The sequence below is a fragment of the Schistocerca nitens genome, chromosome 8 (assembly GCF_023898315.1).
Source record: "Schistocerca nitens isolate TAMUIC-IGC-003100 chromosome 8, iqSchNite1.1, whole genome shotgun sequence".
Lineage (NCBI taxonomy): Eukaryota > Metazoa > Arthropoda > Insecta > Orthoptera > Acrididae > Schistocerca > Schistocerca nitens.
The window spans coordinates 22,663,076-22,690,079 of NC_064621.1; the positions used below are offsets into that span (position 1 = coordinate 22,663,076).

General features: G+C 42.9%; 1 protein-coding gene across 1 annotated transcript in view; it reads right to left on the reverse strand.

Moving 5' to 3' along the window:
- LOC126198519 (fibrillin-2-like) overlaps positions 1-27,004 on the reverse strand; it is a 732,236-nt gene that overhangs the window by 534,315 nt on the left and 170,917 nt on the right. The window contains exon 2 of the mRNA XM_049934905.1: positions 15,122-15,201. Within this exon, the coding sequence (XP_049790862.1) occupies positions 15,122-15,201 (80 nt within the window). The remainder of the gene's footprint in view (positions 1-15,121; positions 15,202-27,004) is intronic.

Sequence of the window (27,004 nt, forward strand, 5' to 3'; positions counted from 1 at the left end):
ACGCTGTGGCTAAGCCATGTCTCCGCAATATCATTTCTTTCGGGAGTGCTAGTTCTGCAATGCTCGCAGGAGAGCTTCTGTAAAGTTTGTATGGTAGGAGGCGAGGTACTGGCAGGAGTAAAGCTGTGAGGACGGGGCGTGAGTCGTGCTTCGGTAGCTCAGTTGGTAGAGCACTTGCCCGCGAAAGGCAAAGGTCCCGAGTTCGAGCCTCGGTCCGGCACACACTTTTAATCTGCCAGGAAATTTCGTATCAGCGCACACTCCGCTGCAGAGTGAAAATCTCATTCTGGAAACATCTCCCACGCTGTGGCTAAGCCATGTCTCCGCAATATCATTTCTTTCGGGAGTGCTAGTTCTGCAATGTTCGCAGGAGAGCTTCTGTAAAGTTTGGATGGTAGGAGGCGAGGTACTGGCAGAAGTAAAGCTGTGAGGACAGGGCGTGAGTCGTGCTTGGGTAGCTCAGTTGGTAGAGCACTTTACCGCGAAAGGCAAAGGTCCCGAGTTCGAGTCTCGGTCTGGCACACAGTTTTAATCTGCCAGGAAGTTTCGTATCAGCGCACACTCCGCTGCAGAGTGAAAGTCTCATTCTGGCACTCCGTCTTATTTGGACAATTTGTCATTATTGTTTAAAATTTACGCTAATGTGGTAACATGTTATTGCCTTCCCCACTTGTAATTCCGGCCTTCTGCCGTTAATTGTTTGTAACACTGCTTGTGTCCTTCAGCCGACAAATAATATTCAGTCCTGTTTTAGTGAGTACTTCAGCCGTCACTATAACTTGTTACAGTTATTAAGATTGTTAAAAGGGTGTTTGGTATTTTTAACGTGTAATTGTCCACCTTATTGGTAATTCAGGCCTTTAGCCGTTGTGTATTTTTGAAATTGCTTCTGGCCTTCAGCCGACGAATAATTTTGAATCTTCTTAATCAGGCCTTCAGCCGCTGATTGTGTGTGACGTTGCTTGTAGCCTTCCGCCGACTATAACTTGCAGTTCTTCTAATAAGGCTTTCAGCCACCAGTGTAGTAAAATCTTTAAAAATGATTGTTGAGAGTTTGTTTTTTGAAAATAAAGTGTATGTGTTTTCTGTGCAACCAACGGTAACTGATTAGGCCCCGTCCACACTTTTCCTGCTTTCCCTAAGTCCCACGTCTCAAACACAATGCACAGATTCACTGTTCACTGTTGCCGCAGGTATCCATATCCGAGACCAATACATAACTGACACAAAAGTGCTTCATAACATTTGTGGTCTAGGAGTAGCGTCTTTCATTAATAATCAAAACATTCACGATCCCGGGTTCGAACCCCGCCAGTGCTAAAATTTTGATTAATAATCAGCAGCGCCGGCCAAAGATTTCCGGCGTAAGAAGTCACCCTCACAGTGTCAAAGGCCTTGTCAATGAGGGCAGCTGAGCGGACAGAGGTACAGTGTACTCTCCTGCCCCTGGAGTGGAAAAGTGCCTCTAAAGACAGAAGAATCACCATTGATCAACGGCATGAGGATGCAGATGCAGAAGGCAACAGAAACCACTGCATTAAAGATGCACGACATGTGGACTGTAAATGAAAAAGTGTCATGATGATCTCTCCTCTGGCAAAAGATTCCGGAATAATGCCCCATTCGGATCTCCGGGAGGGGCTGCCAAGGGGGAGGTACCCATGAGAAAAAGACTGAATAATCAACCAAAGGATAACATTCTGCGAGTCTACGAGTCGGGGCGTGGAATGTCAGCAGTTTGAACGTAGTAGGGAAGCTAGAAAAACAGAAAACGGAGATTCAAAGGCTCAATCCAGATATAGTAGGGATCAGCGAAGTGAAATAGAAAGAAGACAAGGATTTCTGGTCGGATGAGTATATATCAACAGCAGCAAAAAATTATATAACGGTAGTAGGATTCGTTATGAATAGGAAGGTAGGGCAGAGAGTGTGTTACTGTGAACAGTTCAGTAATAGGGTTGCTCTTATCAGAATAGACAATGAACCAACTACGACAACAATAGTACAGGTGTACATGCCGACGTCACAAGCTGAAGATGTAGAGGATACAGAAAAGCTAATACAGTACGAAAAGGAGATGAAAATTAATAGTCATGGGGGACTGGAATGCAGTTGTAGGGGAAGGAGTAGAAGAAATGATTACCGGAGAATATAGCCTTGGGACAAGGAATGAGAGAGGAGAAACACTACTTGCGTTCCATAATAAATTTCAGCTACTAATAGCGAATATTCTGTTCAAGACTCACAAGAGGAGGAGGTATACTTGAAAAAACCGGGTGATACGGGAAGATTTCAGTTAGATTACATCATGGTCAGACAGAGATTCCGAAATCAGGTACTGGATTGTAAGGCTTACCCAGACGCAGATACAGACTCATATCACAATGTAGTGGCGATGAAGAATAGGTTGAAGTTTAATTGATTAGTCAGGAAGAATCAATATGTAAAGAAGTGAGATACGGAGGTACTAAGGAATGACGAGACACCCTTGAAGTTCTTTAAGGCTGTAGATGCAGCAATGAGAAATAGCTCAGTAGGCAGCACAGTTGAAGAGAAATGGAAATCCCAAAATGTTAATCACAGAAGTTGGAATGGAAAACATAGGTCCAAAGAAGGTAACTGCGAAGAAATTATGAGTAACAGAAGAAATAGTTTAGTTGATCGGTGAAAGAAGGAAGTACAAAAATGTTCAGGGAAATTCAAGAATACAGAAATACAAGTCGCTGAAGAATGAAATAAATAGGAAATGCAAGGAAGCTATTGGGAAATGGCTGCATGGAAAATGTGAAGAAATGACTGTCGAAAGGACTGACTCAGGATATAGGAAAGTCAAAACGACTTTTGATGAAATTAAAAGCAAGGGTGGTAACATTAAGAGTGAAACTGGAATTACACTGTTAAACGCAGAGGAGAGAGTGGATATATGGAAAGAATACATTGAAAGCCTCTATGAGGGGGAATATTTGCCTGATAGAAGAAGAAACAGGAGTCGATTGAGAAGAGATAGGGGATCCGGTATTAAAATCAGCATTTAAAAGAGCTTTGGAGGACTTAAGATCAAATAAGGCAGAAGGAATAGATAACATTCCATCAGAATTTCTAAAATCATTGGGTGAAGTGACAACAAAAGGACTATTCATGTTGGTGTGTAGAATGTATGAGTCTGGCGACATACCATCTGACTTTCGGAAAAATAGCATCAACTCAGTTCCGAAGACTGCAAGAGCTGTCAAGCAGCTTAACAGGTCATGCATCCACGTTACTGACAAAAATAATAACAGAAGAATGGAAAAGAAAATTGAGGCGGTGTTAGATGATGATCAGTTTGGTTTTAGGTAAGGTAAAGGAAACAGTGAGGCAATTCTGACGTTGCGGTTGATAATGGAAGAAAGACTACCGGAGAATCAAGATACGTTCATAGGATTTGTCGACCTTGAAAAGTCGTTGGACAATGTAAAATGGTGCAAGATGTTCCAAATTCTGAGAAAAACGGGGGTAAGCTATAGAAAGAGACGGGTAATATACAACATGTGCAAGAGCCAAGAGGGAATAATAATAGTGGACGACCAAGAACAAAGTGCTCGGATTAAAAAGGGTGTAAGACAAGGATGTAGTCTTTCGCCCCTACTGTTCACTCTGTACTTCGAAGAATCAATGATGGAAATAAAAGAAAGATTCAGGAGTGGAATAAAAATTCAAGGTGAAAGGATGTCAATGATATGATCCGCTGATGACATTGCTATCCTGAGCGAATGTGAAGAAGAATTACAGGATCTGGTGAATGGAATCAACAATCTAAATGAGTACAAAATGTGGATTGAGAGTAAACAGAAGAAAGACGAAAGTAATGAGAAGTAGCAGAAATGAGGAACGCGAGAAACCTGACACTAGAATTGATGGTCACGAAGTAGATGAAGTTAAGGAATTCTTATACCTAGGCAGCGACGGACAGAGCAAGGAGGACATAAAAAGCAGAGCAGCACTGGCAAAAAGGGCATTCCTGGCCAAAAGAAGTCTGCTAATATCAAATATCGGCCTTAATTTGAGGAAGAAATTTCTGAGAACGTTTGTCTGGAGCACAGTATTGTATGTCATTGAAACGTGGACTGTGGGAAAATCGGAACAGAAGAGAATCGAAGCATTTGAGATGTGGTGCTAGAGACGAGCTTTTCACCATTTAATTAATTCTTTAGACAGAGTAGTAATAGAGAACACCATTGTTCTAACGGCCGTTTTCGGCTTGCTGTGAAGAACTGACTATTATTTTGTCTACTATTTACTTCAAATTGAAAGCGTCAGTCTTTTGTGTAAGATTAAAACAGTGTATCTGGCATGCGACAGCGTAACAGTGTTTGAAATATATCGTACGACGTGTTACGTTAATAGATCTTCACTTTCCTTTAGTTTGGATGGAGAATTTACAGTAACAAGAAAGTATAACGGGCAATCAAATGAAAATGAGACGATGGAAAAAAATAAGTAAACTATTTATATCTCAAATGTAATCACCATAACTGTTAATATATTTACACCACTCTGAGACAATACTGTCAATGCCTTCATCGAAAAGTGTTGGCGGTTGCCTACGGAACCATGATTGTATCCAGGCGTGCACCTTTTCGTCCGAACAAAATCGACGCCCACCAATGTCTTTCTTCAGCGCTCCGAAAATATTGAAATCGCAAGGGGAGAGATCGGAACTGTATGGAGGATGTGTGTGGGCTTCTCAGCAAAACTTGTGTCACGTAGTCGAAAGAACCTTGGCAACAACGTGGCGGACATTATCCTGCATCAGAATGATGCCGTTTAGACGATAGTCCATCATCATCAAACCAGCTATAAAATGCGCGTAGTATTCTGGTAGCTCTTTCAGAGCGCAAACCTAGTTCTTTAGAGAGAGCAAGTTAAGTTGAAGCTCGTTGTAATGGTTGTTGCAGTACTTCCTGTTCGTTGGTTTTATCTATCCATCTTTAGCGAGGCTCTCCAGCACCATATCCTAAGTGCGTCAAGAGATTTAATTTCATTTTTGCATGTTGTCCATATTTCACAGCAATGATGTGTAACGCTCCAAATAAAGCTCTTTACCATCTTTTTCCCTCACTTAAATATTAATATTCTTCGAACAAAACATTTTTCTTTTACTCATAAACATTGGTTTTCCATCTCCAATTCTTTGTTTTATGCCTTTTTTGCTTATTCCGGCTCCAGTTATCTTATTTCCTATATATTTTTATGATCTTGTTTATTTTACCTTATTTCTTCTACTCTATTTACTTCTTCTGATTCCTTGGAGATCACAAATAATCCATCGTTTTTGATCGAATTCTATTTTGTACTAATCTTCGGTACTGTAGCCATAATTTCTAAGATCCTTTGCAGATTTGATTTATCTGGCGCTGTCACAGCTATGTCATCTGCAGACCTAAGCATCTGTATTCGTTCTCCATTTATTCTAAATCCTTTACTCTTTTCTGCACTCATTTACTGCATGTTTTGCATAAGTGTTAAATAGAGAGGGGTCAGATTGCCTTTAAGAAGGCAAAATTTTCATCATGTGTGGCAAATACGCAGTTATGAAAATTCAATTAAAAACGTCGAACAAATACATGACTATAGCAATATGTGAGATTTGATTGCATATTTAAGCATTCTATAGACCAGGTTTAGTCAAACTTTTCTACCCACAGCCCACTTTCGTACCTCCGTTAATAGCAAAATCTTCTAATTGTCGACCGGTTTACAATAATAATGATTTTTAAAGTAGGAAAGTAACTTTACTTTACAAAACGTATAAAGAAGGGATACAACAAGCTGAAACGTATAATAATAAGTGCTTGGCAAACAGGTTACGTCAAAATTTTATGGAAACCTAATGCAAGCATTTTTAAAACTCCTACCGACTACCGTCCATGGTTAAAGCTAGAACGCCCGCTAGTGGGCGGTAGGGACCACTGCTATAGATAAATATTGATGCCGAAAATCGGTGGTTTAATAAGAATATAGAAGATATTAAACGTAATTTCACAGCCAACTGATGCCCTTATATCATACTAGAATCTGCCAGTATTAAAGATAACAAAAAAACAATTCTTTTGAAATGTACATGTTACCGTATTCAAGAAGAAGGCCAACCTACTTTTCCTCAATATCGATGCCCAAAAGAAGAAACAGGAATATCAACACATCAATCACCACTAAAACTTAACAACCAAATCAACTAAACATAAACTCTGACGGCATATTACAGAGAGCATATAGACCATCAGTAACGAAACCACAATAAAGATACACTTCAGAATATGAGGAAAACACGCTGTCGAAGTAGGGTACGTAGTGAGAATATCCACCGTTGGATACAGAAGCATGCATCAAAATTCAAACATCAGGTATCTAGCAATGACTCTATCAGAACTGTAAATTATGTATCTAGGAAAGACCAACAAATCGTTTGACGTAGTATATATACGTCACGCGTCAAGAAGGGATATGTGGGAATTAATAGATGATGATAGTAACTGACACCTGGCTCTTGTCTAAAACTATCACTCCCAAACAGCAAGAACTGGAAACTAAACATTTTTAAATACAGAGAACATATTTAAGATCAAATACATCACACGTTAGTACAGGCAAAAACCTCTTACCTAACACAAAACTGCAGTATGCGCTATGTTGACTGTGATATATATATACACACATATGTGACCAACTAAAAGTATTTACCTCATACAGAAATCAGCAAAACTTTAGTAAGTAAACTGCTGCAAAGTTCTTTTTTGTTTCGGTGTTTAAAATGTGCCCTTCTTAAACAGATTTGCGATTTCCTCCAGTTTAATAATTTCTTTGCCTTATCAGTTCCATTTTACAGTAGTTTTTTGGCAAAATGTTGTCGCCATTATGAATTTCCACAATTATTTTAGTGAATGTTTCGTGTTTACTTCTATCAAAACTCATGGTTGGTCATAATTAAAGTAAGAATTAATTTACATCCTACATAGTGGCTGTGGTGGGCATTGCTTTGGAGAAACACGAATTACAGCAGCAATTGCAATAAATGTCCGCTGGTTCTCTGATAAGGATAACCTATCGTGGGACTCATAACTCCCAAAACTAGTTAAAGGCATAAAGCACTTCCAATAAACAACCCTTTTAACCGTCAGCATAGCGGCGTTATTTGTTCCCCAGAAGCAAGTGACCCTTTACTTCTGAGAGAGTTGTAAGATCTTGTTCTCTATGTGGCGTTTCACCAGTCCTGTTGAGCACGTGTATAACGCCATTGAGCGTGATGTGGTTGCCTTGATTGAATGCTCGGGGGTCCAGAGGCTTCCCCAACACTTTTGGCGACTCATCGAGTCCATGCCCATTCCATGGCGTGCCGCCACCTTCATCAGCGTGAAAGGAATGAGTGTATGTACAGTAGGTGCTCAGAATACAGCCCAGCCAAATATCTCTCGACTCGTTAGAATGAAATCCCAACGGGCTAGAATCTTTGTCGGAAAGTGGTATCCGTTTTCAGTAAGTATTTGCAGACGTCTTACTTGTCGTCACAGGAGGAACTTGTTCTGTTGTCCAACTTCAGAAATAAATTTAAACCTACAAGCACTCTGCATCAAAGGAAGATTCGTCATACTGTATACACATGTCCTGAAGAATATTAGGAGGAACGTGTCACACTGATTTAATGAGGATATTTTTCAATACAATGTTTATGATGAAAGTTGTTCTGTGCCACAAAACTTTGGAAGGATCATATGAGCTACACTAAACGTCATCATTGTATATTTATTTAATTTTGAGACGCTGGCTTACAAGTTCATCTAGTGTAGATTAATATGGATCTCAAAACTGTTTTGTAGAATTCTGTACCGTATCATTTCCTAACCTAAAGGAGTGAGTGTACGGTCAGAAATATTACGTTCCTTCTATAGTTGTTGGATAGACGGCCATGCCTGACAACGAGCCAAGATCCGGCGTGCGTAGAATTTTCCGCCAAACCCCATCAATTACAGGTGTTCGCTTTGAGGCCTGGCGTTGCTGCCTTTAATTTCCATAATCTTCCTGAAGTGATCGATGAGTGAGAATGCCTGATTTCTGCTCTGTGGGCTTGAAGGTCTGATTGTTTAAACTATTTCCGAAGTTGTTGGCAGTTCATGAATTCGATGGATCGACCAGACACCACCCAAGGTGTAAGAGGTAAATCTTGGACTCTCTAGAGCGGAGGTGATTTGTGAATATTTTTCACATTTCTCAATTTGAGAGTTAATGATTCAATGTGATCGACAAAGTTAATGTTTCAAATGGCACTGAGCACTATGGGACTTAACATGTGAGGTCATCAGTCCCCTAGAACTTAGAACTACTTAAACCTAACTAACCTATGGAAATCACACCCATCCATGCCCGAGGCAGGATTCGAACTTGCGAACGTAGCGGTCGCACGGTGCCAGACTGAAGCGCCTAGAACCGCTCGGCCACATCGGCCGGCGAGAAAGTTATTCTGCCAAAAAGGAAAACTTACAACAATTCGCAAGGGGGTTCCTGTTCGAGAGCGTGGAGTTCAGTCGTACTCCGTTTTTCTTCTTTTTTGTGTATGTTACAGATCGTGAAGCCAACAGAATTACATTTGTTTCCGTAGAAGCTTGAAGTGTTGCGTTTTAGAATCACTTTCGAACTGTTGGCTCCTAACTGTTATGTGTTTTTCTTTGTACGGATTATCTGGAGCTACAAGAGGCAATTCGGGTACGATGTATTGCCTGTTAACTGTGTACGCTTCTCATGTCAGTGGCTGGATCTCGCAATCTTTCTGTATGGAATTAGATTTCTACGGGACAGTTATGATTTGGTGTTGTAGTAAGGATAACTATAAAGCTATCTCTTGAGTCAAAACGAAATTGATGACAATTATTAAGATTTTTGTGTAAGTTTAGCCATCAATAAAATACACACAATACGTAATACACTAATATTCTCACCCAAAAAACAAATATACAGGCACACTAAAATTCTAAATTTTAATTTTTGTCTGGGACAAAGGACAAACTTGTCCCTGAAACAAATGAAAATAGTTCCACTCCCCTAGTTCCGACCATGGTTTCAGGGAGATTTAAGTTAGTTACCGAGCGAATACCGAAGGTGGAAATCCTCTCCTAATTATTCCCAAATAGGATTCCCTCTGCTCCATTCCCAGCCTGCTGAGAAATTTGCTGTAAAGAACCGCGACTCTAAAATGACCCGGATCTTAAGCAGCACGCTATACTCCTTGGAGTAGAGGAGGGATAGAACAAAGGGGAAAAAAAGTTTGGCAGTGCAAGTGCCCACCGAAAACGTTTCCTCATTGACCAGTGGAGCAAAATATCGCATAATTAGTCTCGCGCGTCGCACATCGGTATGCGTGTGTGGATTCCGGCAGCTACTGCGAGTGACGCTTCGTACAGCGCTGCGGCACCTCATAGAAGGAAGACGGAAGATTCTTTCAATGGAATATACTGAATCGGCTCCTAATGCGAGGCTTGTTCTTAGATTTAAATCTCCATCTCGAGTATACAAGACTGTGAAGTGCGTGATAGAAATTACTACTCGTTCTGCAATATTCTTGTGTTAAAAGTTCATCCCGTCACGTTTAAGAATGCTGTGTGAGAAGAGGCATTAATTGCATGCTTCTGCGTGGAGTGTAATTACTCTAATCTCGTCTTAACTGTAACGTATTGGAATGGGTTGTGGTGGTTTATTGCGATAATCTTAGCTTAATGACAACCAACTTTTGAAATCCTGTAAGTCTTCGCAAGATACTATATATTTCTTTGACTGCTAGCTCAAGCTACTCAGTTTTTTATTACGCTCCCATAGCAGTAAATAAATTTGTTTTAGTTCACACTGTATTATGTGTTCATTCGGTATCCTCTGTCAGTGTTACGATGTGTAAACCTGACATATTTCAACTGTGTTCTACAGCATGTACAAGAATTCATAGATGAACTCAAGCCTCGTAGTAACTACTTTGCTCGAAGCGTAGCACATACTATACCCACGACTGACCCTGTTAGATCTTTTCAGGTCGCAGTTATTTGTGTTACATAACTGTAGGTGCAACTGATTGTTCTTTAGTCATAGACATATTATTTGGACGCCAATCTGTGCACAACGCTGACATTATGTCATGAATTGCATGTATAGGAGCTAACTATTCTAATAATATTTCAACATGAATGACGGCGTAATTTATGAAAAGTCAGAAGTAGTGTTACCGTGTTATGCCAACAGCGGCAGCCCTGCCGCACTTTCATGATGTACTTCCATTGTTACCTCTTTGTCTGTTAAAAACTCTCTATCTCGGAGAACGCTGTGCATCCTGGGTGTTAATACATGCTCAGTCAAACAGTTAACACGAAGAAGTGTTTTGTATAAATGTATATTCGTTTGTAGCGATCGATATTGTAGTGCCTCGAAAGGTCTTCGAAAGCTGGGGAACAAAATTCATCCGGTTGCTTCGAGCCGCACAAATTTAATTTCGCACGATTAAAGGTTTCGGAATCCACAATGGTTGTTATGGAAAAATAATTTTATTCAAAGTAGGTCACTGCGGTGAGATTAAAATTCTACATGTTCTAGGATTTTGCAGCAGTTAAATGCAGGTTATGTAAGGAGTCATTTCTGATTTCTTTTTGGTAGACTGTACTAAGTCGTGCTTCCTTTTAAACATTAAAGAGAGTTTCCGGCGAAAGAGATCTAGGGTAAAGAGGGGATATAATCAGGACGGTTTTGCAACCGAATTGCAATAAACTGTCGCAGAAGATGTGAATTACGTATTTAATCGGATGAAATTTCAGAGGTTCTCGCACTTCAGTGATGTTTAGAGATTTAAGTTGTTTTTTAGTGGCACTGATACTAACAAGTACGTAATCTAACTTTTTCCGTCTTTCAACTATTAAATTTAGCTAAATATTTTGACATTTATTTTCTGAAGGCTTAGGCTTTACTGAATACAAAGTTCAATGTGTTTTACTATTTTCAGTTTCAATCCTCACTAAACTAATAGCGTCCCGGTGGTAATTATATTTGACAATTTGTAACAATAGAGTATCGTTGATATTTTCCATTCGTAAGCAAGATGTCCCTGTGTCAGAAGGGAAGTGCGGAATTTCTTATCGCGAAAGTTCATGAAATATCCATTTATCTCCATCTTGTACAGAGGAAAATCTGAGTATTTGGTATTTTCACATATTCGTCCAGTGTTTGAATGCTTTAAATCAGAGTCTTCAACGAAAAATTTAACTGCTGGTATTTAATGCTCATATCGTGCGTACCATGGACTTTATCGCGGTGGGGAGGCTTGTGTGCGTCAACGATATAGATAGTCGAACCCTAGATGAAACGTTATTGGAGGGGGTGTTCGAATCTGTGGAGAAACAGACTAGCAAGTGGTTCCTATACGGGCAGCAGCCTTTTCAGTAGTTACATGGGCTGCTGTATGGATCATTAATTGATCTAGACTTGTAATACTGTATTAACTAACATGGACTTGCTGCGATAATATTGCGAACGGCTGAAAATAGAGGGAAACTACAGGCCTTCCATTTAGCGAGGACATTCAGATCTACTGTTTAGCTTAATGATGATGACGTATGGCAGCCGTAAGCTACGTTGTATGTTCCTGAGCATGGAATGTTGGAGGCTGGGTTGGATTGTTTTGGGGGAGGAGACCAGACAGCGAGGTCATCGGTCTCATCGGATTAGGGAAGGATGGGGAAGGAAGTCGGTCGTGCCCTTTGAAAGGAACCGTCCCGACATTTGCCTGGAGCGATTTAGGGAAATCACGGAAAACCTAAATCAGGGTGGTACGCGGGATTGAACCGTCGTCCTTCCGAATGCGAATCCAGTGTGCTAACCATTGCGCCACCTCGCTCGGTCTGGAATGTTGGAACCCATAACCGTGTACGCATGTCATAGATTTCGGAAATAGATGTCAGATTTAGTGAAAATTATTGGAATTGGGTTACAGGAAGTACGGAGTGACTGTAACGTATTATCGAACTGTAATAGGAGTAATTCCGGAAGATACCTAACAACGAACAGGAAAACAGGAACGCAGCTAAACTATTATGGACAACATAATTGACAATCATAGACGAGACAGACACAAAACCACGATCTACCTTAGTAATACAGATATATAGGCCCACTAGAACGACAGATAATAAAGAGATTTAAAATCTGTGTGATGAGGTAAGACGAATTGTTCCGTATCTTAAGGGAGAAGAAAATTTAATGATGTTAGGTGAATGGAAGTCGATAGTAAAGAAAAGGAAGAGAAGGAAAAACAATAAGAGAACATCGACTGAGAGAAATAAAGGAAAGATGAAGCCGGCTGGTAGAATTTTGCATAAAGCATACAATCTAAACATTGCAGACATTTAGTTTAAGAATCAATGAAGAAAGGTGTGACTTGTTAACGGTGTACTTTCTGATATTTGGGCGAGTTGTTTTACACGTAGCAACACAACGAGCAGCACAAGAAGATTGAGACTGGGACGATAATCGATATATTGTGCATAAAATGGAAACAACAATGCGGTTGAACACCCGGAAGTAAGAAAGAAGGTCGTATGCATGAAAGGGTCCTGTTTACTGACGACGGTTTCGTGTAGACTACATGACAATCAGGCAGAGATTTTATAAACCAAGTTTCAAGGCCGCTGGAAGTTCCAGGAGAGAGTATGATAGATGGAGTGCAGTAGCAGTAGAGATCATGGAGAGCTCGATGAGAACTGCCATTCCATGATTATGGTTCAAATGGCTCTGAGCACTATGGGACTTAACTTCTAAGGTCACCAGTCCCCTAGAACTTAGAATACTTAAACCTAACTAACCTAAGGACATCACACACATCCATGCCCGAGGCAGGATTCGAACCTGCAACCGTAGCGGTCGCGCGGTTCCAGATTGTGGCGCATAGAACCATGATTATGCACTGATATAAACTTGCTCGTGGAGCAGAGATGCGGTGCGACCTACTTGTGGGCATGTGGCACGTGGAGATGAAATAGTGCCCGTGATAGCAGTGTCATGGCCGTGGATGCGCACACTGCTGTCAGGGGGCCGGGCGCTTGTTGTGGGGGCTGCTCACCATTCTGTGGACAACAATGCAGCCTGTTTGGTTGCTGCCTGGGATATGTACTACCACGCGAGGCAAGCACTGGTTGGTGATGGACTTGTATGCTGGCTGCAGAGAATCGTGCTAGGCTCTTGCCTACCCTCAGGATTAGGTGTTTGACTGGCTGCTGTCTTGGAGGTTTATAGCCACAGATGTAGCATCCCTTTGCCCCCCACCCGATCCCCCTACACTGGCAAGACAGTGGACAGTGACCACCCAACCTCCTCTCTCCCCTCCAGAAGACGATGGTGGTGCCGTTGGGAGACAGAGGATAAGGAGCCATCACGGCGTCTGCACAGACGATGTGGCCCGGCATATCAGAGATGTCGTCCACGCTAAGTCAGGCGTATCTGGAGCGGCGGCAGCACTTGAAAAGCAGAAATATTGCATCCACAGGGCATATATGAGTATGTGAGCTCTTGAGAAATAGAAGTGTTTTGCCCAAAGGCCGTATACGCTGTCCAGTCACATTAATGCGACCACCTATCAAAAATCTGAATAACCACTTTTGCGGTGCAGACCGCTGCAGGACCTGGAGGACGAAAGTCAGTGAGATTCTGGAAGGTACCCACAATGATGTGGAGCCGTTTCTCAATGGATCGATTGCATGAACAGCCCCACAGAGTCATGGTTGGGTCTAAATACGGGGAGTTTGATGATTAGGTCAGTGCAGTAAACTAATCCTGGTGCTCTCGGATCCAACCACACCCACTGAAAACTGTGTGACACATCGTATTATCCTGCTGGTAGACGTCGTAGTGTTGAGGAAAACAAAAGGGTAGATGGATACTTGTGCTGATCCATTGTACCATCCAAAATGACGAAATCAAGTAGGTAGTGCCCTCCAGCCTGTACCTTCTGACGATTGTTGCAGCGTGTTTGCTGTCAGACATGTCACGCAGTACACGCCGACAGCCGTCTGTCCGACGTAGCGTAAACCGTGATTCATCTGAAAAGGCCACCCGCCGCAGCACATTGGGCGTCCAGTGCAGTACTCACGTGCAGATTTTAGCCTTCGTTGCCAGTGACAGCACGAGTGCTTGAAACAGGCACCTGCTGTGGAGACGCATATGCAGCAACGTTTATTGAACCGTCTTTGAAGAGCCACTACTGGTGGCTCCGTGGTTCATCTGGGCGGTCAGTTGCTCAACAGTTGCAGCTCTATTCGTCCCTACAGCTGTCATTGTCGCCTGTCATCTGTGGCCTGTGGCACACCACAGTTGCCTCAGTGCCACTTTTGGGTAGTGCCATGTTAACCATGGTGATACGCGAACAGTTTACAAACTTAGCCGTTTCGGAAGTGCTTCAACCCTTGGCCAGAAAGCCAATGATGATGCCCTTTTGGACGTCAGATAAGTTGCTGCGTTTCCGTATTACGACAACGACTGCACTGTTTCTGACTCCCCATCCCTCCCCACCTCACCTCTCCGACACTTAATATATCCTCCACTGCCTCTCCAGAGGATGTTGCGAATTTCAGAGAACCTTTGGGGAAAATAGGTGGTATTTATGCAAATGACGCATTTTATACAGCTCGTGAGGTCCACGATAGGAGAGGGATTCGATCTGAGCGTCGGGCTTTCTCTTGAAAAGTAGCTGGAGTATTTTACTAAAGCCCTTATTAGCACCTTATTGGCAATACATGGAGGTGCAACCGTAGCAGACAAAATCCTCCTTATCCAATACTTACCGAAAATTGGACTCATAAAGCAAATGAGATGATAATTCCAAGAGGTATGGCTTATTCATTCTTGAAAGTTCTGAGGAGAGTGTAGATTGGAAATTCATTGTTTGCTGGTTGAGGAAACATTGTAAAGGAGCTCATAGCCAAGACTATCGTTATCTGTGTTATCATTTAAGTAGCCTGCCTGTAAACTCTGAGACTACTGTCAGGTGCGAGCTTTGTAGTTGCTAGTTTTTCACTCTTTGAAACAGTGCCTCATATATTTCTGCTAGTGCGGCGGTACTTACGTATGATGCAGAGAGCAGTACCCGGCTTGAGCTTCCAACCGGGACAGCAGTAGCTATAGCGCGACCGACATACGTTGGGCCTGCAACAAAAAGACGGCATACTGGTTATTCGTTGGAGAGAAAAGGGTGGATACATCTACGACGGTCGTCGCTATGAACAAGATATTCCATTAAATTGTGTTTAATCAGAGAACAAAGAAGTTCTACAGGACATTTCTTTTGTATTTAATGCTATCGAAAATTCACTAACAAACTTTAAGACTATGACCACCTGCTCAACTTTTTTGGATGCAATACAACAGCGATTCAGCGTGACATAGATTAGACAACTCCTCGGTGGTTTTCGGTAGGTGTGGAACAACGGAGTCTGCCAAAATGTCACGAAATTCTCGTAAATTAGAGGCCGGTGGTTTGTGGGCACTGAGCTGGTGCCCAATAGCATCACAGAGGCGATCCATCGAGTTCATATTAGGTGAATTGGCCAGAACATCAACGTGGGTTTATTATCAAGCTCTGCAAGCCACTGCAGACGATTCTGAGCTCGTGACAGGACAGTTATCCTGCTGGAAGATTCCGTCGTCGTAGGGGAAGACGTCAAACAAAAGGATGTAGCAGGGTCGCAGTAATAATGTTCACGTAGTCCACAGCTGTTGTGGTACCTTCGGTTACTATCTAAGGTCCGATAGTGGTCCACGTGTATGTCCCCCACAGCACACATAACACCGCCATCACTGCTTATGCACGTGGCACCACATGTTTGGAACAGCTGTTCGCCGGGACGATGGCACATCGACCTGGTGTAGCGCGATTCATCCGACCAGACGTCACGTTTCCGCATCTCGATTATCCCCTGGCCACAGCAATCGTAGCTGACGACGTCGTAGGATCAACATGAGAACACGTACTGGTCTGCTGCAGAGCCACTTTTTCATCAATGTTCGCTGAGGAGTTGACCTCCAACACTTTGTCGCCTATTCCTAGTTTTAACACACTTCATCAACTTCGCATATATGTTCACTGCGTATCACGTGAACAGCCAACCTGTTTCGCAGTTTCTGAGATGCATGTTCCTAGGGACCAGACCATAAAGATGAGACCTTTCTCGAAGTCGCTTATGTCAGAGGATTTCCCCATTTGCGGCCTGTATCGTCGCTAGAAAGATTCCAGATTCGTCTATGCTCATGTTATCGCTTCACGTGTTCACTATGCTACCAGGCGGCATTCAATTTCGCATGTGGAACCCCACTTCTATGGTCCGAGGGTAGGACAGGCCAGTATTTCATAGCTTCTGATTGGAAACCCTATTCGCAACATTGCATTCCTCCGACATATCGAACAGGAAGAAAACTCGACGGGCCAGCGCGGCCGTCTAACGAGCTACGACGTATCATAACAGAAAGCACACTGCGTCCGGAGCTCGCGTACCGTGGAACGTACAACAGGTAGCGGCTCTAAACATTACAATACTTGCGCAGTGCTTATAGCCTGCGCACTTACCTATTATTTCGAGAACAGACGTTCAAGTGAACGTCGAATGTTGCAACTACAGAAGAAAAAAATTGAAACGATCCTGATTTACGGAGAATGTATGAGAAATGTTGAGGCTGCCGTTGTCTTGAAGGCCGATCGTTTTCCAGAGAAAGCTCGCTCTCGCTCGTTCTTTTATAACGTTGTGAACGCCTTTATGTCTGATGGCAGCGTACAGACCGGGAAAAAGAAACGAAGAAAACGTGGTTCCCGGGTTCGATTCCCGCGGCGTCAGGGATTTTCTCTGCCTCGTGATGGCTGGGTGTTGTGTACTGTCCTTAGGTTAGTTAGGTTTAAGTAGTTCTAAGTTCTAGGGGACTGATGACCATAGATGTTAAGTCCCATAGTGCTAAGAGCCATTTTTGAAGAAAACGTGTTACAGGTGAAGCTAATGAAACAGTTGTAATAGCGGCGGTGCACCACAAACCACGGATAAGCACCAGGCATTTACATCACAATTCCGGTATGTCCGTAGGGAGTATTGTTACAATAGTGCATCTTCATAAATATCATCCATAGCCCGCCCGGTTCCGTGCGGTCTAACGCACTGCGTTCCGGGCGGGAAGGCGTGCCGGTCACCGGCACGAGTCCGTCCGGCGGATTAGTGTCGATGTCCGGTGTGCCGGCCCCTCTGTGGATGGTTTTTAAGGCGGTTTTCCATCTGCCTCGGCGAATGCGGGCTGGTTCCCCTTATTCCGCCTTAGTTACACTATATCGGCGATTGCTGTGCTAACACTGTCTCCACGTACGAGTACACCATAAATACTCTACCACGCGAACATTAGGGGTTACACTCGTCTGGTGTGAGACGTTCCCGGGTGGGGGAGTGGAAGGGAGGGGGAAAGAGGGGGTCCACTGGGGGCCGAACCGCGCAATAGTCCTGGGTTCGGTGTGGGGCGGCGGTGGGGTGGGTGGACTGCTGTAGCCCGTTGAGGTGTTGTAAACCACTGAGGGCTATGGCGCGGACGAAGCCTCTCCGTCGTTTGTAGGTCCCCAGTTCAATGCAGTACAATGCAATACAATACAAAATCATCCATACCAGGTGTCACTGCATCAAGAACTTCATGGCGCCGATTTTCATTACTGGATAGTGTTTTGTGAATAGACATGTTAACAAATGCAAATGACTCTCACGTTCATTGCCGAGGTAGTATTTTCCGATGAGTCTACATTTACAAACCATGGTAGCATTAAAGCGGCACAACGTGCATCATTACTGGAATGTAGACAATCCCCACTGGCTACGACAAGATGACCTTCAAAGTCTTTGGTCGGTTAGACGTATGGTGTGCCATCGTGAGGAACAAATCATTGGTCCGTATTTTATCGACAGCACGTTGAATGGACGCAAGTGTCGAACGTATTTGGAAAGGGAGCTGCCGGTACTACTGCAGGATGTTGCCTTAGACGTTCGACAAAGTACATAGTTTCAGCATGATGGTTGCCCAGCACATTACGCCATTAAAACACGGGAAGTATTATGATGTGTTTAAACTGGTCAGTAGATTGGCAGAAGTGGCCCTATTATTAATTGGCCCACTAGGTCGCCGGATTCGACGTCGCCAGATCTCTTTCTGTGTGCATGTTGAAAGGTAAGGTGTACTAGCAGGTGGCAACAGGTCGTGGAGACTTGGCCGACCCCATCAGAAACGCCTGTGCTGGCGTTCCCGCAGATATGCTTCTGTCCTGTGTACGATCATTTGAAAATCGGATCATTAAGTGTTTTGAAGCAGGCGGTACTACGTTTGAACAATTACTCTCATTTTAGAAGTAGAGTAGCGTTCGCCTCAAGCCACGGCCACGGTGGCGCGTCGAGTAGTCCGCAGTTCGACATGTCAGAGCAATAAAACGTTGCGAACGGGATTTCCAATTGGAAGTTATGAAATACTGGCCTGTCCTACCCTCGGACCATAGAAGTGGGGTCCCACGTGCCACTGGATATTGAGTAGCATGTCGTAAATTACGGTTGTGTACCAATTTCTACTTATCCGATTACAGCGCCATTCGTGGCGAAAGGAAGAAAATGCTTCAGACAGAACGTACGTAGATGTTGCTGTATAATCGTGATCTGCAATGAAAAACGGGGATTCCCATTGAAGAATTCAAAGCTGCTCTCCACCCTACGCCGCCACCCACGCATGGGATGGTGTGACGGGTCGAGTGTGGTATCGTTGGACGTCCCCCTCCGAGATAAACAAATTGGAATTATAACTTTTTTTGCTCCGATCTGTAGTTATCCAGATATTTCAATGTCTTCAGTTGAAATAAACACCCTGTATTCTGACATTTGCCTACTTACATGTCTAGTTTGACAAGGATGGGATAGGTAGTGGCCGTGGCCCTACATTAGGAACCATCCCATCATTTATCTGGAGTAATTTAGGGAAACCATGGAAATTCTCAATCACGATGGCTGAATGGAGATTAGAGCCTCTATCTTCCGGAATATAAGACTTGTTATTAAAAACAGTGCAGCGTAGGTCAGTGTATCCCTACTTTGCGAAACTATTATGTTTATGGGTTATTTCAAAGAAGTTACTTCGTTATGTGAAAAGATGGTGGTACACTGTTCATCCGTTTCGTAACAACTGCCACTGTACACAAAATGCACAAATTGTTCACTTACTGTCAACTAACATCGCAACCGTGACGATAATGTTTGGTTTCCATTTTGCATGCTGCAATTTTACATTTGCTTGCCAGAGAAATTGAGTAAGCAAACCACAATAATAAGAGAGCTGTTGAGCTCAGAATGAAGATAAGACGGTAGTTCTATCCACTGCAGAGCTTTGGTGTAAGAGAAAGAGATAGAGCACTTGCCCGCGAAAGGCAAAGGTCCCAAGTTCGAGTCTCGGTCCGGCACACAGTTTTAATCTGCCAGGAAGTTTCATATCAGGTCACACTCGGCTGCAATGGGAAAATCTCGTTCTGGATTATTAGCATGGTCTTTCTCCACTACTGTTCAGTGTACATGTCGATGATGCAGTGACGAAAATCAAAGCAAAGTTTATATGTGAGATTAAAATTCATTGTGAATGGATGTCAATGACGTTGCAGTCCTCATTGAAAATGAAGAAAAAATGCAGGACATGTTGAGTAGTATAAATAGATATTGAGCTCAAAACGTAGATTGAACCGGAGAGAGACAAACGTTATGTGTAGCAGAAATGAAACTAGCGATAAAATTAATATCGAAATTGGAGACCACCAAGTAACGAAAGGGAAGGAGTGCTGCTACTTTGGAATCAAAATAACGAATAACTGACGAAGCAAGGAGGATAAACAAGCAGACTTGCACAGGCGAAGAGGGCATTACTCGCTGAAAGGAGTATACTAGTGTCATACATAGGCCTTAATTTGAAGAAGAAATCGTGATAATGTATGTTTGGAGTCTCTCATGGAATATGGTAAACCGGAAAAGACGAGAACCGAAGCTTTTGAGACGTGGTGATATAGAAGAATTTTGAATATTACGTACAGTGTTAAATCTGAGGTCATCCGCGGAATTATTGGGGAAAGGAATACGTGGAAAATACTGACCAGAAGAAGGGTCAAGGTGGTAGGACATGTATGAAGATATCAGAGAGTAACTTCATCGGAATAGAGGGTGCTGGAGAGTTAGGGGAAGACAAAGATTGGAATACATCCAACAAATAATCGCGGACGCTAGGTGTAGTTGCTACTGTGAGCTGAAGAAGTGGCACATCGGAGGAAGTCGTGGCGGATCGCATCAAACCAGTCGGAAGAGAGACGAAGGAAGAGGTCACGAACTGCAGATGGCTCTGTTTTCACCTGTGGGCCGAGCCTGCAGTCGAGCAGTTCCCACGGACAGGAGGGGCTGCGGCCCCTCGTGACCCCACACGTAATTGCACCGTCTGCCTACACACACGCCGGAGATATGAAGCCTGAGACCCAGACTTCTGCCCCGTCCCTCACAAGAGCGAACGGAATGTAATGAGCAGATGTATTGTGTGACCACAGCAACGTTAGGTCGGTAGAACCCATATATATTATCTATTGTGATAACGAGAGCTGCGAAGTGAGCTTCAAAGTGTCGAGCTTTTGGCGGAAAAAAGAAAGTTCATAAACCCAATCTATCGCTTTACCATGTGCCGTTACCAAGTTTCAGCCAGCCATATCCTCGTAACGTTGATCACCTCCATTTAAGATTCTTCTTTAGCCTTGTCACTAAATTTCGGTGAAACTTTGTAAGCCTCCGCTTTGTGTAGCGTCTTTTATTTGAATGGCTACGTTCTCTTCCAGTATACTTTTCGTCGGCCTTTCGTTTCACTTGCATGGACCAATTACGCCTTCTTTTTATCATATTACCTTATTTTTCTAATTAAGTGTTTATGCTAATTACTTCATTTCACACTTAATCCGTTCTAACACATCTTGAAATTTTTTTATAGAACATCATCTTCACCCTTTTCTGTATACATTGTTTATTTCGCAATTGCAGTTCCGGCCATTCGGTCATTTTCAAGTGTTACTGTAGATTTTCCTACAGCACATGTCAGACTTTAAAAACATCCGACATATATACATGTCACAAAATTTTAAAGTGTACCCCTTGAAGATGGCCCAAAGGCCGAAACTGCAAATATGAAATAAATAATTTAGATAGTCAACGGCGAATTGGTCCCTAAAAGAGTTCTACGTGACTGTGGACTCCGACCATGAGAAGTTAACGGTTTTGAAAATAATGTGCGTTGTTTCCATTGGCCTGTTGTTGCTTATTAATGGATTCTGGGAAAGTGTCTTTGGCTAGTAATCAAAACATCATCGGTTCTGCGTTCGAAACCCGCCATCGCTTAGGTTTTGATTAATAATCAGCCGTGCCGGCCGAAGACTTCCGCCATAAAAAGTCACTCTCATTTTGCCAACGGCCTTGTCATAGAGGGCGGAGATGCAGACAGTGGTTCAGGGTACTCTCTTGCCCTCAATGTAGGAAACTGCCCCAAAAGGCGGAAGACTCAGCAATGGTCAGCGGCGTGAGGATGCAGAAGGCAATCGAAATCACTGAATTTAAGACACATTACGTTTATCCACACGACATGTGGCCCGTAATTGAAAAAGCATCATGATGATCTCTCCGTTGGCAAAAGATTACGGAATAGTCCCTCATTCTGATCTCTGGTAGGGGACTGCCAAGAGGGAGGTGACCACGAGTAAAAGATTGAATAATCAACCAAAGGACAACGTTCTACGTGTCGGGGTGTGGAATGTGAGAAGCTTGAATGTGGTAGGGAAGCTAGAAAATCTGAAAAGGGAAATGCTAAGGCTCAGTCGAGATATAGTAGGAGTCAGTGAAATGGAAAGAAGACAAGGATTTCTGCTCGGATAAGAATATGATAATGTCAATAGCAGAAAATAGTATAACAGGCGTTGGGTCTTGTCCACTCGTCTCGTATAGGGTGCCTAAGGAATGCTGCGTTCTCGGAATGCTATACAACAGTTCAAGCGAATAATATTAATAGGTTTTATTACAAATACGCAAATTTACAATACTTAAATGTACAAAGGTGTCGCAAGCCATGGGCGACATACAACATAAATCCGAGTTCTTGTTATGCACAATGTTGAAACAAGCAATGGATATGGATCACTACAGTCTGATATAGTAGCACTATCTGCTAGGCCGTGCTGATACTCTGCGATTACAGCCCACTAATGTCCGGCCAAGGCTGGCGGGAGCGGCGCTTATATTCACTTCTTGCAGAGGTCGCTCCTGTGGTCGCGCGGCCCTTGTGTCAGCGGGCTGCCGGCTCACGTCGCCTCACCGCCTTCTCTCGTCTTGCGCTCATCCTCTTCGGTCCGGCGCTTGTGGTTACGCCAGAGCAACAGCAAGTATATGAGGATGTTCAAAAGCTACTGCAGTACGTAAAAGGAGATGATAATCTAATAGTCATTGGGGACTGGAATGTAATTGTAGGCCGGCCGGAGTGGCCGAGCGGTTCTAGGCGCTACAGTCTGGAACCGCGCGACCGCTACGGTCCCAGGTTCGAATCCTGCCTCGGGCATGGATGTGTGTGATGTCCTTAGGTTAGTTAGGTTTAAGTAGTTCTAAGTTCTAGGGGACTGATAACCTCAGAAGTTAAGTCCCATAGTGATCCGAGCCATTTGAACCATTTTTTTGTAATTGTAGGGGAACGAGTAGAAGAATAGCTTACAGGAGAATATGGCCTTGGGACAAGGAATGAGAGAGGAGAAAGATTAATTGAGTTCTGTAATGAATTTGAGCTAGTAATAGCGAATACTCTGTTCAAGAATCACAAGAGGAGGAGGTATACTTGGAAAGGGTCGGGTGATAGAGGAAGATATCAATTACATTAGGTCATGGTCAGACAGAGATTCCGATATCAGATACTGGATTGTAATGATTACCCAGGAGGAGATACAGGCTCAGATCACAACATAGTAGTGATAAAAAGTAGGCTGAAGTTTAAAAGATTAATCAGGAAGGATCAATATGCAAAGGAGTGAGATACGGAGGTTCTAAGGAACGACGAGTCATGCTTTAAGTTCTTTGTAGATGCAGCAATTAGCAATAGCTCAATAGGCAGTACAGTTGAAGAGGAAAAGGTCAATCACAGAAGTTGGAGAGAAAAATATAGGTACAAAGAAGGTAACTGGGAAGAAGCCGTGAATAAGAGAAGAACTACTTCAGTTGATCGATGAAAGAAGGAAGTACAAAAATGTTCAGGAAATCAGGAATCCAGAAATATAAGTCGCTGAAGACTGAAATAAATAGGAAGTGCAGGGAAGCTATAGCGAAATGACTGCATGAAAAATGTGAAGAAATTGCTGTCGAATGACTCAGAATATAGGAAAGTCAAAACGACCTTCGGCGAAATTAAAAGCAAGGGTGGTAACATTAAGAGTGAAACGGGAATTCCATTGTCAAATGCAGAGGAGAGAGCGGGTAGGTGGAAAGAGTACACTGAAGGCCTCTATGAGGGGGAAGATTTGTCTCGTGTGATAGAAGAAGTAACAGGAGTGAATTTCTAAGAGATAGCGGATTCCGAATTAGAATCAGAATTTGGAGGACTTAAGATCAAATAAAGCAGAAGGTATAGATAACATTTCATCGGAAGTTGGGGGAAGTGTCAACAAAACGACTATTCATGTTGGTGTGGAGAATGTATGAGACTAGCGACGAACCATCTGACTTTCGCAAAAATAGCATCCACACATTTCCGAAGACTGTAAGAGCTGCAAGTGAGAGAATTATCGCACATCAGTTTAACAGCTCATGCATCCTAATTGCTGACAAGAATAATTTACAGACGAATGGAAGAGATAATTGAAGGTGTGTTAGATGGCGATCAGTTTGGCTTCAGGAAAGGTAAACGCACCAGAAAGGCAATTCTGACGTTCCGGTTGATAATGGAATTAAGACTAAAGAAAAGTCAGGACACATTCATAGGATTTATCGACCTGAAAAAAGCGTTCGGCAATTTAAGTGGTGACAGATGTTCGACATCCTGAGAAAAATAGGGGTAAGCTATAGAGAGAGACGGGTAATATACAATATGTTCAAGAGCCAAGAGGGAATAATAAGAGTGGATAACCAAGAACGAAGTGATCTGGTTAATAAGGGCTGTCGTCTTTCGCTTCTACTGTTAAATTTGTACATCGAAGAAGCAGTGATGGAAATAAAAGAAAGGTTCAGGAGTGGGATTAAAATTTAAGGTGAATGGTTGATATTGCTATCCTGAGTGAAAGTGAAGAAGAATTACATGATCTGCTGCAAAGGAATTCGGCTACCTACGCAGCAAAATATCCAAAGAGGGACGGAGGAAGAAGGACATCAAAAGCAGACTAGCACTGGCAAAAGGACATTCCTGGCCAAGAGAAGTCTAGCAGTATCTAACATAGACGTTAATTTGAGGAAGAAAATTCTGAGAACGTATGTTTGGAGGACAGCATTGTATGGTAGTGAAACGTGGACCGTGGGAAAACCGGAACAGAAGAGAATCGAAACATTTGAGATGTGGTGCTACAGACGAACGTTGAAAAATAGGTGGACTGATAAGGTAAAGAATGAGGAGGTTCTGCGCAGAATCTGGGAGGAAAGGAATATGTGGAAAACACTGACAAGGAGAAGGGACAGGATGATATGACATCTGTTAAGACATCAGGGAATGACTTCCATGGTACTAGAAGGAGCTGTAGAGGGAAAAAACTGTAGAGGAAGACAGTAGATTGGAATACATCCAGCAAATAATTGAGGATGTAGGTTGCAAGTGGTACTCTGAGATGAAGAGGTTGGCACAGGAGTGGAATTTGTGGCCGTTCGCATCAAACTAGTCAGAAGATCGATGACTCAAAAAAAAAAAAAAAATTACTACTAACTCTTAAGGAAAAATGACAGCTGACGTCATTTTTTCTGTGTCTCTCTGTAGTAAACAGTATATTCCGAAGTATTAAAATTTGAATAAGAGTTTTAGATCTTTGCCTCTCAATCTGTGTCACTATTACTGTGTTTCTCTATTGCGTTGTATCTGTTTTTCCAAAAGCGTTTTCATTGTGATCTGCTGTCCCTCAGACGTATGAAAATGATAGTATCATTCTTTCAATCAACATGTAAAGAGATAAATTGCAATACGAATTTCTTTTCCGTATTTAGCGAGTGTTGTGTGGGTCCACTTCAGTGATACACTTATTTCACATACACATGTTTCGATACTCGACGGTCTGAGGCAGCATTGACGAACAGATCGGCAGCAGCGTATAACGTCCTGACATTTGAAAAATCCCGGGTTAAAATGATCTACGTTTCACGAATACCGCACCTTCTAATCCCTGAATAATAAAGTCTTAGTGCTAAATTCTGCTAGAAAATTCTAAATAATAATTCGATTTCAAGCAATCAAAAGTAGTATTTAAGCACGTAATTGGTAATGAAACCAAGCAACTGTAATGAGTTGTGGTCTTTTCTGAAGAGCCCAGTAAGAGCAGCAAGAGCACGAGTAGAAATAGCGTGGTCAATATCTGCTACAAGTGACCATATCACTTTTGTTGAGGAGGATAAGAGCACAAAAGTAACTTCTGTCCGTTCAGACACTTCGAATGCATCAAGGCTAAGAGCAAGAAATCACCTTGTGCACACGACCATTTTCCCTCACAGATACTCTCTATTTCACTGCACAGAGAACGTGTTGTTTTTGCATGAGGAGAATGTATTATTGATGAATAAAGGCCGGCCGGTGTGGCCGTGCGGTTCTAGACGCCTCAGTCTGGAATCGCGTGACCGCTACGGTCGCAGGTTCGAATCCTGCCTCGGGCATGGATGTGTGTGATGTCATTAGGTTAGTTAGGTTTAAGTAGTTCTAAGTTCTATGGGACTGACGACCTTAGAAGTTAAGTCCCATAGTGCTCAGAGCCATTTGAACCATTTATTTTCCCCGTGCGATTTGTTGCTGTTCTTCAAAGTGGAAGAACTGTCCACAGTCTTCGAGCTGCGCCTCCAGGAGCAGCCATGTCTGCGTATGGTGAGTGTCTCAAGGACCCCCAAAAAGTAGCTCACTGCAGAGCCTTCACCAAGTGGTTGGTTCGGATCCATCGCTGCATGGAACCTCAAGGAAACTACTTTCCCACCACGGAGATATGTCTAGGTATTGCTTTCAATCTGCTTGAGAATTTTAAATGGTTCCATTTCATATTTGTTTGATCATAATGTGCAGATTTCGTCTGGAATGCTACAGCGTACGTATTGCTGTAATGCAGATTATGCTCGACATCGTATAAGCTAATGGTTTGGCGTCTAACTGCTTTCTTTAAAAAAAATTATTAGGCAGATTCAGTATTTACTTGCCTTAGTGTCTTGGCATTGTTGGTTGAATAACAAGACGTGATCCACATTTTTAGTACTTTTCGTTTTCTGTCTGTAAAGGTAGCGCGGTCTGTTCGAGTTCTGAGCCACTGTACAGCCAGGGTATTTCCAGCTAAATATCATGCGAGCTGGTTGTGAGGGAAAGGCAGTCCCAGTTGGGAGAGGATTTCTCCTACAACCGACTGAAAATCTCCCAAAATTCTTGGTAACAATTGGGAGATGGGCGCCATTTTTAATTTAATTCTGGGACAATAACACCGAGACAAATATGTAAAAGCCTAATGGATGAACAACAGTATAACAGTATATGTGTACCTGTGTACCTGCCGCTCGCAGGCGATGCGATTGTCAAGTGGTCAGCTCATCCTCTTTTAACTGAAAGTCTTGAAGTGTGTTTCCCGAAGCAATTTGGTACGAATGTAAGAGGTCCTGCAGAGATGCAGAGACCTGGGATCCTGGCTCGGTGGTGGTGGCGCGGGGACACCGCTGTGGCAGTGGCGCCTAGAGGTTGCCTGCGA